The sequence below is a fragment of the Rattus norvegicus genome, chromosome 17 (genome assembly GCF_036323735.1).
Source record: "Rattus norvegicus strain BN/NHsdMcwi chromosome 17, GRCr8, whole genome shotgun sequence".
Lineage (NCBI taxonomy): Eukaryota > Metazoa > Chordata > Mammalia > Rodentia > Muridae > Rattus > Rattus norvegicus.
Window position 1 is genome coordinate 15,989,335 of NC_086035.1, and position 13,608 is coordinate 16,002,942.

The 13,608-nt window shown below is 52.2% G+C and overlaps 1 protein-coding gene across 1 annotated transcript in view; it reads left to right on the plus strand.

The window, feature by feature from the left end:
• The first annotated feature begins 259 nt into the window (after nt 1-259).
• Nucleotides 260-13,608, plus strand: part of Phf2 (PHD finger protein 2) — a 67,990-nt gene continuing 54,641 nt past the window's right edge. Inside the window, exon 1 of the mRNA NM_001415143.1 lies at nt 260-471. Coding sequence (NP_001402072.1) covers nt 374-471 — 98 coding nt within the window. The 5' untranslated portion in view covers nt 260-373. The remainder of the gene's footprint in view (nt 472-13,608) is intronic.

Here is a 13,608-nt window from a genome sequence, read left to right on the forward strand (position 1 = left end):
CACCCGGGGCGCTGACGTAGCGGCCGCTCGGCGGCCGGGGGTCCCTTCGGTGGGGCCGCGGCTCCCCGCCCGCCACCCCCGCGCGTCCATTCGCTTTGTGTCCCGCGCGCGGCAGGGCCCCCCGCGCACTCTCAGCCCTGCGCCCCGCGGCCCGGCGGGCGGCTCCCGGCGCGGCCCCAGCAGCCCGCGCCGGCATTGTGTGGACGCGCCCGGCCGCGAGCGCGCGCGCGGGCCCTGCCGAGCGCCCCCGGCCCCGTCCGCTCCGGCCGCGGCGCCCGCGCCCGCCGCCCCCGCCGCCCTCGCCGCGCGGCCCCCGGCCCGGCCCGGCCCGACCCGGGCAGCGCAGCGGCGGGGCGAGCGGCGGCGCGGCAACATGGCGACGGTGCCCGTGTACTGCGTCTGCCGGCTGCCCTACGACGTTACCCGCTTCATGATCGAGTGCGATGCCTGCAAGGACTGGTTCCACGGCAGGTGAGCGCGCCGCGGCCCGCCCGGCCCACCGAGCCCCGCGCCCCAGCCGCGCGCCCCGGGCCCCGCCAGGCACCGCAGCCGCGTTCGGCCGCCGGGCCGCGCGCCCTTTTGTGCCCAGGGCGGGGGCGTACGGCCGCCGCGCACAAAGCGAGGCCCGCGGCCGGGGCGGGCGAGGGGCGCGGGGAAGTTGGGGCTCCGGCCGCGTTGGGGCTGGGACCCGGTCGTCTGACAGCGGGGCCGCAGTGGCCGCGGAGGCCGGGAGCAGGACGAGGCCCAGGCCCCGGGCCCCCGCCGCCAGCCCCCTGCGAAGTTGCAGGAACTTTCCCCGCGCGGGCTCGGGGCGGCCGGGCCGGGAGAGGCGGGCGCGCGGCCCGGCGCGGGTCCCCCGAGAGGCGCGACTGGCGGGCTCCGGAGCTGGCAGGGCTAGGGTGGACCGGGTAGGACGGTAGCTAGGTAGCGGCCAATGCCCCCAGTGTCTGCCAGAGCCCGGGAACCTCCCTGGGACCTTGTCCTGGCGGGCAGGACCCCTCCGGGGACCCCGCGTGCCTACTGGCTCGGGCCGGCCTGCGGGCCTAGGCGGGAGTGCAGTGACAGACCGATGTGAGTGTCTGTGTGTTGGGGTGGGGGTGTTGTGGCTTGGCCGCCTATTTCCTGGCCTGCTCAGCTCCCCATTTCCCTCCTCCCTGCTTCAGGCAGAGACACCCCAGTTTTGACATGACCTTATGCTCTTTAAGGAAGACGGGGAGGAGGGAAAGAGGTAAGCTTAGGCGATACTAAACCCGCCCTTTGGGCCCTTGCCGGTGGCCATGACCTGGCCTTGTGACTACTTTTTAAGAGCCTAAGTCCCTTCCTACTTAGAAGTAAGAGGAGGAGAAAGAGGTGATCATCCTGCTTAAACTGCTCCAACAGGTTCTCTTGTGTTTGACTTTGCCTGTGGGATGTGCTTGGGCCTCAAGAGGGCTGGCCTGAAGCTGGACAGGTCTGCCTGTCCCCTGGGTGTGAGTTTTTAGCAGCTAGTAGCAGGCTGGAGGGAGAGAAGAGTGTATGGTTCTACATGGTCCCTGTCCTTCCTTCTAGAGAGAAGACCCTTCTGTTATCTCACATCCAGGATCTTTAGGGTGTCTTGAAAGGGAGCTGTGGTCTCTGGTCTAGTCATCTTTAAGTGTGGGGAGCTAGGTAGTCAGGATGTGATGGGCCGCCTCACATCTGTAGGCCCTGGGACAGAGGTTCACTCTTGTAGGGCAACCTGGCTGGCCTTACGAGGGGTGGTCGTTTATGGCTCACTGGAATCTCTAGAGTATCCTGTGTTGCCTCCCTCAAATATCTAGAACTGTGGAGAGCACTCAGAGCTGTGTGACCCCTGGGCTCTGCTCCAAGCAGGGCCACTATAAACAGTGACCAACTGGCTTCCATATCCGAGAGGTTTGTGGCCAGATTACAGTGGGTAGAGCCTGGAAGTCTCTCCAAACCCAGAAACGCTGGGAATCTGGACTTGAGTAACCCCAAGAGTGGTGGCACCTCTTCTTCCTCTCTCAATCCAAGACCTATAGCACCCCTGGGTACCTGTCAGCTGGGCTGCTGCTGAGGCAGAGAAAGGAGGGGGGATGAGATGATTGACCAGTCTTGACACTGGAAGAGGTTTGTTGTTTATTGTTTGCTTTGTTATTGGAGGTCTAGTCAGTCACCTTACTATTTCTCTGAGGATTTTGCTTTGATCTGAGACAGGCAGTTGATTAGCACAGATGCATTTACACGTATTTGGGGCTCTGGGCAGTAAAAGGGATCACTCACGGCAGGTGTTTTCTTATGCTCAAGTGCACCCTGAGTGGTGCCTCTTCATGGGTCCAGAGCTCTGGCTAGCTTTGTGCAGGGTCAAGGGTTGGGGCCTAAGCGAGGCAGGGAGGGAAAGGCCTGGGCCTCTTCCTGCTCCTGTAGTCTGGAACAGATCCGTGGGCCCCTCTCAAGTCTCTCTTGTTCATGAGTGGAAGGCGTGTGGTCAGCTCCCTGTGTGTCTCCCCCTCCAGTTATTCCTGGAAGACCCCAATGGTTCTCCTCAGAGCTATGTAGCACCTGGATTATTAATTCCCTCAGAGTTTACATCTTAGCACACGTTTGAACAGCTGGTATGATTTTACACTTTTGATCTTGAGGAAACAAGGCTTACTGAAGAAGTTTTTTAAATGGTATCCCCAGGAGTAGTAGAGCATGTGTATAATCTAAGCACCGGGAAGGTTGAAGGCAGGAATATCAAGAGTTCAAGGCCATCCTTGGATATACATCAAGTTCGAGGTCAGCCTTGGGTATATGAGACCCTGTCTCAAAAGTAGTAACAAAGGCTGGTGAGGTGGCTCAGCAGATAAAGGCTTGCTGACTAGCCTAGTTCTAATCCTAGGACCCACATGCTAGATGCAAGATGCCCTCTGACCTACCCATGTAAACCATGGCATGAGCTCCCCTCCAAAATCAAATTTAAAAGTAATTAAAAAAAATACCAAAACACCAATAACAGAAGGATTGAGTTTGGCTACACATACCTTCCACTCCACTTCTAAGTTACTTAGTTGGCTGTGCCAGCTTTGAAAATAAGGCGAGAACTTTGGCTCAATACTCGGGACTGAGCGCCACCCTTTACTCAAACTTCTTTAGCCAGATTTCCCTCCTGGATGTACTTTTCCTGTTTCCAGATCCCACACAGCATTGGATTCCGTACCCTGGCAAACATTTCTTTTAAAAGGAAACTTTGTATCATTCTCCAAAATGGACCATTATTGTTACTTGCAATACACAGTAACCATTAAAATAAACACAGTAGCCAGGCAGTGATGGCACACGCCTTTAATCCCAGTCCTTGGAAGGTAGAAGCAGGTGGATAGCTGAGTTCCAGGCCAGTCTGGTTTACAGAGTGAGTTCCAGGATAGCCAGGACTACATAGAGAAACCCTGTCTTGAAACAACAACCCCCTCCCTCCTCAATAACTAGAAAGCCTCAGTTTGTCCTACCTGGGCTCACATTACACATTTCCAGCAAGCCTTGCTTTGGGGAGGATTAGAACGAGGATCTCTTAAGTCACCCATGCTTATAGTCACCCTTACTTACAGTGGTAGAATGTTGGTGCTTCACTGCTTCTTTGACCTAGAACTTGCTTGGGACAGCTGCTTTCTTAAGCCTAAGCTTGAGTCCCTGGTGAGTGTGCCTTGGGGATGGCACCAAGCTCCAGAGCACCCTTGCAAGCAATGTCTTTGGGGACAATCCTATAGTTTGAGGTGTGTGGCACACTGAAGGGAGCTTATCCTGCATTTCATGGAGAGGTCAGTGGGGAGTGGGGAGCATGGGGAAGGATCCTCCATCCTGTCCCTGAAATGTATAGCTTGTGCGTGACTGGCCTCTCTAAGCCACTGCAAGATTCCTCATCCAGGGGCTGGGGATTTAGCTCAGTGGTAGAGCGCTTACCTAGGAAGCGCAAGGCTCTGGGTTCGGTCCCCAGCTCCGAAAAAAAAGAACCAAAAAAAAAAAAAAAAAGATTCCTCATCCAATCCTGTCTTAGCCATGTCTGATCGTCCTTCTGCTTTTCTGGGGTTCCTGTGGTGTTCCCTGGAAGATGGGTCTTAATGGATTTAGAAGGGATAGATTTGAAGGCAGGATCATGTAGGAAGCAGCTGGAGGCCTGTTGCCCCCAGAAGTGTCATGGACCTGGAGCTCTTCAGGGACCTTGAGAACCTGTTCTCTTTAGAAGTCTCTTGTGCAGCGCCCCTTGGTTAAAAAACCATAGTCTTTCCTTGTGTCTGTATCATCCATTGGGTTGATGGCAGCGGACCCCATGCCAGCACTCCTGCCTGCTGCTTGTGTTGGAAGACCTGGCCTCTCAATTGTCAGTGACTTGCTTGGAAGAATTTTGACCTCTGGGAGGCAGGAATGGCTACATAAATTCATCTGACATCCTTAAACCTGACCTTCTGACCCTCTTACGGGTGATCATTCTATCAGAAGGTTCCTTGGAGGCCTCAACAATAAAATTGACTTTGGAAAGCTTGAAAGATGAGCAGGTGACTTTAATTTTTTTTTTTTTTAATTTTTTTTTTTTCAGAGCTGGGGACCGAACCCAGGGCCTTGCGCTAAGTGCCTCTACCACTGAGCTAAATCCCCAACCCCATGAGCAGGTGACTTTAAAGACAGAAGTTTCACTTGTCTCTTGGTAAACATTTGTTCTGTGTTCTAGGAGGGGCTCGGAAATGGCAGTGAGACCTGGGGGTGGGGAGTGGGGGTGGCTAGGTGGACTGCTTGCTGTCCTCTATTGGGTTCTTGCTTGCAAGTGGACTTCTAGCTCACTCCTTGGGGGCAGAGTGAGCCCCATGTCTCAGAGTGGCTAATGAGATCTCTGGGAGCAAAGTCATAGGAATGAAGGCAAGGAGGTCAAGGAGGAAGGGACTGAGGCACAGGCAGGAAGTGCACTGTGGGGTGTAAGGGGATGGGGAGGCTGAGGAGCTGGGCCAAGTTTGTGTTATTTTTCCTTCCTTCCTTCCTTCCTTCCTTCCTTCCTTCCTTCCTTCCTTCCTTCCTCCTTCTTTTTTGAGACAGGGTCTTACTGAGTATCCTCAGCCAGCTCTGAAGTCTTTATCCTTCTGCTTCAGCCTCCTGGGTGTTGCAGTCAAAGGCTTGCATTACCCTACTGGAGACAGGTTTTGTCAGAATCCCTGTGGCTGCTGTTGGGGCAGATGTGAGATAGGGGTAGGGAGCCACCACTAAAGTGAGAGGGTAGAGCTTCTGGGGACATCATGTCTGTTTGTCCCTCTTCCTGGGGGCTCCATGTCTATGTCCAGTTCCCTCAGACCGAGATGACCTGTGTGGGGTTTTCATTGTGTCCACTTAGTCTTAAGGTCCCTGGAGTAGCATTCTGTCTGGGGCACCTGGAGACATAGAGTAGGGCCTGTGGCAGTGCTCAACAGGTCAGCTCTCTTGTTGGCTAGCTGAGTTTGTGTCCCACAGGAAGGAGACATGGCCAAGAGGAGTCTGGGCTAGCAGAGACTCCGATAGTGAATATGAGGATGAAGAACCCTTCCTACGGAGACAACATATGCACTTAGGGATAAACAGTTTGCCATTTTTGTTAGATTTATTCACTTATATGTGTGAAAGCTTTGCACACATGTGTATATGTGTGCTGTGTGCATGCCTGGTACCTATGGCAGTCAGAAATAGGGTGCCAGATTCCTAGGAACTGGAGTTATAGATGATTATGAATGGCTATGTGGGAGCCTAGTCCTCTGCAAGAGCAACACCTGTTCTTAACCTCTGAGACATCGTCCAGCCCCCAACTCATCACTTTAAGACAGGGAATTCTCCCTATGTGAGTTTGCAAAGCTCTGGGAAAAGAGGGAAGAATGTCCACTCAGTGTCCGGGAAGCCAGGAATCCAAACAGTGCTTCCTAAGAGGGGCAGATGTCTGGAAGGAAGCAGCTTCGTGGGAGCCGCATCCTAATCTCCAGGATGGTTTTTTTTGTTTTGTTTTGTTTTTTAAATTGGAAATTTTTGGCTGGCAACAGGCATGGTACAAGCACCGGATTGCAGCCCACATTTGTTGGGGGCCAGTTGGGCATCAGGCATAACTCCAGATGGCCCAAGATCTGGGACACCAAGTATCCAACCCTGCTGTCCCAGGCCACTTTCTTTCCTTCTCCTTTGACCTGTTCCTGATAGTACCTTGCATTTGCCAGACTCTTATTAAGAACGAAGGGATCGCTGTTTGGTCAGGCCACTGTCGAACGCTGCATGGTGGAGAGTGCCCTGCAAGAGTCCTCTGACTTCTTAGTTTCTAGTGTGGATAAAACAGTCTACCAGCTGGGTCCTGAGACCAGTCGGTGACAGCAAGGCTGCAGATGCTTACCATATTTAGGCCCCACTGAATGCCTGTGGGACTATGTGAGTATCTTCCTGTCTGATCCCCATACAAACTGTGAGTGGAAGGTAGACTGGTAGGTCACAGTGTCAACTCCCTTCTCAGCGCTGACCCAGAGGCAGCCAAGTGTCTGTCACATTTGGCTTTCCTGACCCTAGCAGGATACTGTGTACTGTGATCCAGGGCAGGTAGATGTGCTCACCTCTAAGAGGGTGGTGTGGTAAGGAGGACGTAGCTTGCATGTACTCTTGGTTTAAGGTTTGAACAGACACTGGATGCTGATAACCACATGAGTCCGTGGATAGGACAGCGTGGTGCCAGCAAGAGGTCCACAGGCGGTGCTGGCTGTGGAGGGGTCCCTGCTCCAAGCAGCCACCTGAATAGTCTGTGCTGGGTCTCAGTGTGTCACCCCTCTCAGGCCAGGTTTCTCTCTTACCTTTCCTTCTTTCCTTGCTGGTCATCTTTGGTCCCCATATTTCTGGTGACTTCTACTCTCAGCTTTGTGGTTTGGTGGCACTGGACTAATAGTACCTTGTCCACACCAAAAAGCACTGAGTTTAAACAACAGAAAAACCCATCTGGAACTTGAGCCTGCTTGGCTGTCATCGCAAACCCTGAGACCTGGAGGTCTCTGGCAAGTGCAGCAGCGAGCCTCTTGTGTTTCTGAAAACACAGAGGTGAAATTCAGTTAGTGTAATGCTAACCATCCAAAGGCAGACAGTTTACCTCTGCATCACACAAGGAAGAGTTCAGTGACACTCGATGCATGTGTGTTATGCGACCCTCCCTTCTGTCTAGTTTCCAGGCATCTTCACCCTTCATAGGTAAATCTTCTGTCCATCGAGGAGCTGTGTGTCTTTTCCTGCCTGTCCCCTATCCCCTTCTGGCCCCGGGGACTGATCTCTTCTCAGGCTCTTTTGTGTAGACAGACTCACACAACATCTAGCATTTTGAATCCGGCTTCAGTTTTTGAGGCTCATTCACACAGTGCCATGTGTTGGTATTTATTGAGAGTTTTTTTTATGGCTGAATAATATTCTACTGCCTGGGTGACCAGGCCATGGTTGTCTGCTGTTAGTTAGGTTGGGTTTGAGCAGCCTCCACCAGGGACTGTTGTAAGTAGCGTTGCCGCACATTTGTGCAAAGACGTTTGGCCGAACACCTGTTTTCAGTTTTTCTGTGTGTACTAACCACATGTGTTACCACTGAGCTGCACCCCCCAGCCCTATATTTAACTTTTTGAGTAACCAACAGGGCATTTGCTACAGGGCCCGCCCCAATCGTCACCAGCGCTTACTGTTCTCCGGTCTTTTTATTATAACCATCCTCATGGGGTGTGGGTGTGAAGCAAGTAGTGTTTGGTGTTGGTTTTGACTTGTTCCTGATAATTGATGGTGCGGGGCTCCTTGCCTCTGCCAGCTGGTGTTTCAGTCTTTGGCTTTGAGAAATGTCCACTCAAGGCCCCCGTCCCCCAGGGAGGGAGATGGAATCCAGAGCTGGGGCACACTCACTCCCAAGCTTCAGTGCCTATTTTATTATTTACCGTGTGTGGGGGGCCGTGTGTACATGTGCACATGCCACAGCACGTGTGTGGTCAGAGGACAACTTGCAGGAGTTGGGTGTTTCCTTCCATTGTATGGGTCCAGGGCATCAAACTGAGGTCACCAAGCTAGGTAGCAAGCACGTTTGCCCGCCAAGCCATCCTGTTTGCCCTTTGCTCTGTCTGTCTTAAGTTGGGTCATTCTTCACCGTGAGCTTTTGAGCTGCCGCGTGCTTTCTAGCAGCCATGCCTTTATTGGAGACATGGTTTGCAAGTGTTGTTGTGTTTTTCCATTTCCCCTGGTTAACTTTGTCTGTTCTTGATATCATCCACAGGTGCATACGCTTTTAGCTTCAACGAGATCCGGCTTACTTGCTGACTTATATTTCTTGTCCTTGCTTTTAGTGTCTTAAGAGTCTCTTGTGAGGTCAGTTGTTACAAGGTTTACTCTAGCGACTTCTTTGAAGAATTTCATACTTTCAACTCTTTAACTTGTGTGTGTGTGTGTGTGTGTGTGCGCGAGCACGTGTTCACGAGCACATATGCACCATCGTGTACATGTCAGTGTGTGTTGCGTGCGAGTGTACGTGTGCTCATGTGTGTGGATGAGTGCATGGGCACCATCACGTACATGTGAAAGTCAGAGGACAACTTGTAAGACTTGTTGCTGTTCTTTCTGCCTTGTGGGGCCCAGGAATCTACCTCATAATTTCAGGCTTGGCAGTAAGCGTCACTTAGCCACTAGGAAATCTTGCTGGCCCTCAACTCTTAGATTTAGGCTTTTAAAAATTCTTCTATTTTATTTGCTGTTGTTGGTTTTTGTCGGTTTTGTTTTTGTTTTTGGAGAATGGATTTCTCTGTATATCTGTTTAGTCTTGGCTGTCCTGGAACTCACTCCGTAGACCAGCCTTGAACTCAGAGATCTGCACCACCACCGGCCCTGTGGCTTTTGTTTGTTTTTGAGACAGAGTCTTATTATGTGGTCCTGACTGGCCTGGAATTTGTTTTGCAGTCAATGCGAGCTCTGAACTCACAGAGATCCAACTTGTGTCTGCCTCCTGCGTGCTAGAATCAAAGCGTGCACTCCGTGTTTGGCTTTTAAATTTTTTTAAAGTTATTTATTTGTGGTAGAGAGCACGTGTGTGTGTGTGTGTGTGTGTGTGTGTAGGTGTGTAGGTGTGTGTAGGTGTGTAGGTCAAAGGACAACTTGCAGAAGTCAGTTCTCTTCTTCTACCATGTGGGCCCTGGGGATTGAACTCAGATCATCAACTGTGCTGGCAAGCACCTTTGGGTATTTGTTCCATTGTTCTAGGTAGGATCTTTGTTTTTTGTTTGTTTGTTTGTTTGTTTGTTTAATGCCATGCTCACTGCTGTGATGAAATCCTAAGGTAGATGCCGAAAGGAAGGAAAGTTCTTGGTTCCTGGTTTCTGAGTTTTGTGCTGTAGTTACTTTGCCGCACTCTTTAGGCTTGTGTGAGTCATGCTCTTGTACATGATTATGTGCATACACACATGTGCAGGTGTGAATGTGGAGGCCAGAGGCCTATGCTAAATACTTCTAGAACTCTTATTCCTTGTGTTCCCCCCCCCCTCTCTCTTTCTCTCTCCTTTCTTTTGCTTCTTAGACAGGCTCTGTTGTTGTTGGCCTGGAACTCTCTCATTTGGCAAGACTGGCCAGCAGGCAAGCCCCGTGGACCCTCCTTGCTCTCTTCTCACTAAGAACTAGGATTACAGGAGCAATACCACACTGTGGGTTTTGTTGGTTGTTGTTCTAACATGGGCACCGGAGATCAGAACTCAGGTCCTTGTGGCAAGAACTGTAATGAAGGAGTATCTCTCCAGACTCAGCCGTCTTGGTGTTCGGGACAGTCCTGCTGTGTAGCATAGTCTCTCCTCAGACTCACCGTCCTTCTGAGTGGGCTTCCCAGGTGCTGGGGTCATAGGTGCCATAGCTCAGCTTCCCACCGTCCTTCTGAAGATCACTTCTGCTCCATAGAATTCCCTCCCTTGTTGAAAGTCATTTGGACACAAGGGTGTATTTCTGATCTGTCAGTTCTGTCCCCTAGGTACTTATGTCTGTCTTTAGGCCAATGCCACATGGTTTTGAGTATTGTGGGTTTGCAGTGTGTTTTGAAATCCGAAGTGTGAGTCTTTGTTTCACTCCCCTCCACCCCAACCCCCTTTCTTTTTAGAATTATTTTAACTGACTGGAACCGGTGTTTAGCTCCTTGCAATTTGTTGTTTAGATTTGAGGATTGACTGCTACATTTCTGCAACATTAAAAATAAGGAAAAAGAAAAAAAATGCAGTTGGATTTTGACAGGGATCGCAGTGCCTATAGGTTGCACATTGCTCTCTTGAGAGACTTAAGACTTCTGACCGTGAACACCGTGTGCCTCTCTCTACTCACATGTGCCGTCTTCAGTCATTCGACATGTTCTGTGGTGTCTAAGCCTTGACTTCCTCAGTTGGTTTCTAGATATTTCGAGGGCAGTGCTTCTGTAAGTCATTCATTGACGGTGTCTTTATTTATTTTTCCCTTCCGTGTTGGACATTGGACCCAGGGCCTTGTGTATGTTAGAAAAATACTTTACCACTGAGCAATACCCGGCAGCATTTCTGACCCTTTTAGTTATTTTCATAGTCCCTTATAACATGTAGTAACTGGATTTTCAGAATCACACATATGAGGGTGCCACCTGAGCTGGCCCCCTCTGGGCTGTATGCACACGTGGTGTGGCACACCCAGATGCTGGACACACAGTCCAGACCCTCACACCTTTGGGTTGCCGTCTTTGTAACCATAAGCTTTGCTGAGTCCCTGTGCCAGATGTAGGGTTTGGGCATTTCTGTATGTGTGGAACTCCTCTTGTATCGTGCATACTGTCTTCTTGTGCAACTCTTCATCCCTATCCCCATTTCCTTCCCTTCATCACCATCCTGCTGGGGGCTTGGGATTGAAACCTGTGTTGGGGACCCCCACCCCCAAGGCTTAGGCTGCTAGCATTTTGGAGCTGTGTCAGACGCTCCATGCAGGCAGTGTGTGTCTTCACCAGTGTGCAGGCTTCCCTGAGAGCTTGGTAGGTTAGTCCCATCAGGTGGACAAACGAACTAACGCTTAATAGGTTTAGATGGCCTGGGTCAGCACAACAGAGTGCCACATGCAGCTGGTGTGTCTGTCAGGTCTCTGCAATAGTGCCCCTCTACTCACCAATAACACTGACAGGAAATCCCAGGGCTGATCCTGTCAGGCAAGGAAGAGGACACTGGGAATGTTTTGGAGGGATGCTGTCTGGAGTCAGAGCTTGGCAGAGCCACTGAATGTGTTGGTCAGAGAAGCTGTAGAAGTTCATGTCCAGGGGCAGGGCTGGACATGATTAGAGGTACTTTTATTGAGGGAGCGGGGGGGGGATATTCAGGGATCCAAGGACTTTATAGGGAGCCCAAGCCCTGGGCTAGAGGAGAGTCTTGACTCTTCTGTGCTCCTTTAAGGTTAAAGACTCAGGTGAGGATAGGGAAGGAGCTACCTGACCAGACTGCCTGTGGCCAGCTACTCAGTCCTCGACAGAGAGACTGCAAGGGAGAGTACAGGTGCTGCAGTGGTGGCCAGGGGCAGGACATGGAAAACGCCTGCCCATACTGTCTGTCTGTATGAGGTGCAAGCCTCCTCGCCCTGCAGGAGCAGCCTGAAGGAGCCAACAGGACAGTACCCCAGATTTGGTATGTGTGCTGTGTAGGGCCATGTCCTCAGGAGCTCTCTCTGGGTGTGTGCACCCAGAGCTGGTCCCACACATGGCCTGGTAGAGAATTCAAGGCCCCCCACTTACTCTTATACACAAAACTGTGCTGGGCAGAGGCCGACATTCAGGCAAACGTGAAAGTTTGAATGAGGGCTGACGTGCTCCCCTGGGCTGCCAGGCTGTCACAGAGACCCTGGCCCGATACAGTGTGGTGGCCGTAGTGACCTCTGCGGCAGGTGAACATTCAGACTGAAGATCCGTGTGGCTCGGTGATGTTGCCTCTCCATTTTCCTTCCCCTTGGGTAATCCCATTGAAGCAACTGTGAGAGTCCCAGTGAGACCCGGAGAAGCATGCAGGGCAGGTAGGAGGTACTCATGGCAATGCAGGTTTAGCTACAAGACCCTGTTGTGGGACAGCGGGACCTTTTCTGCAAGCCCTACCCCAAGACTGCCTGGCATAGCTGAAGAGAAGAACACTGACCTGGAATCCAGGCCTGAGTCCTGGAAGGACTGGGAACTGGAGCTCTGAGAGCCTTGCCCTCCTGGGACAATCCAGAATCTGTACTTTGAGACATACCGAGGAGGGATGTACAGTTCCCCTTTCCTCAAGTGTGGAGACTTGTCGCCGTGAGTGCCCGTAGTGTCTCCTAAAGTGGACAGAATTCTGGGAGCAGCCTTTCCCGCTCACACTCTGCATATGGCTCCGGCCATCTCCGATGCCACCCTGACCTTGCAGCAAGTCCCCAGTGGGCCTCGGGTATGAGACTGCTCAGAAGGAACCGGCCAATCATGTCCCCTGAATCATGGTCCCGCTGCTTGTGCTGGCAAAAGCAAGTGCCGGAGGGCAGCCTGTGAGAATTTCCTGCCACCCTTGGCAGCACCCGGTGACTGCGCACGATGCTCAGTGGTTCCTGACCCCCAGCTGGGTACAGGCCATGCTCAGAATCGGGAGGCATAGTGGAAACTTGGCTCCTTATCTGTCTGTCCATCTAGCCATGTTTCCTGGGGTGAGGGATGCAGGATTCGCCGGGTGAGGGATGACAGCCTGGGTTGAATGGCAGAGATGCTCAGGGTAAGCAATAATGCCTCTGTGGTAGAGAGATCACCTAGGAAGGCGTCTCCTCCTGCCGTCCTGTGTGCCCTTCGGAAGTTCTAAGCCTGCCAGACTCTGTTCCTGACTTGAGCCCACCATTGTTCTTTGGAGAGTGGAGACCGTAGCTGCCTTCGGCATTGAGGTTCTCGTGGTACAGTGTCACCATGTGACCCGCATGTCCCAGTCTGTATATGACTGACCCTTGGCCTTCCAGCACTCTTGGATTACTGATGCCTGCTGGACTCTCTGGTCGGTCCCCTTCCAGTTGGGGGTTGTGATCGGGCCTTGGCATTGTGCTGTCTGCATTGGAGCTAACCCAGCAGTTTGGCAGTCTCCTCGGTGACTCCCCATGGACTGGTAGCAGTCTTCTGTTTGGGCCCTATCTCTTCCGCTCTGAGCCACAGCTGGAGTGGGTCCCAGCAGCACCACAGGATAGAGGGGGACACTCCGGGCGTGCACACGTGTCAGTCCAGGAGAACTCAGCTCTAGTCTGGAGCTGTGAGAAATGGCTGCCCGGAGACGGAAGAGAGCGCTCAGTGGTTGAAAACTTGCACTGTTCTTGCAGAGGATTCTCCGGTATCAGTGCCCAGCACCCACGCTGGTGATTCATGGCCACCTATAACTCCAGCTCCAGGACATCCAACACCATCCTGAGTTCATGGGCATCTGTCTGTACTCATGGACGTCCCCACACAAAGACGCAGACACATACAGGTTTAATTAAAATAAACAGATAAAAATCTAATGAGAAAGAAAGCGGGATAAACAGGCAGAAGGAAGGATATACGGACTGCCTGGGCCAGATGCAGCCCTTCTCGACTTTAGACACAAAGCAAGGCAAGTTTGAGAGTAACTGAGTGTCACAAGAGCA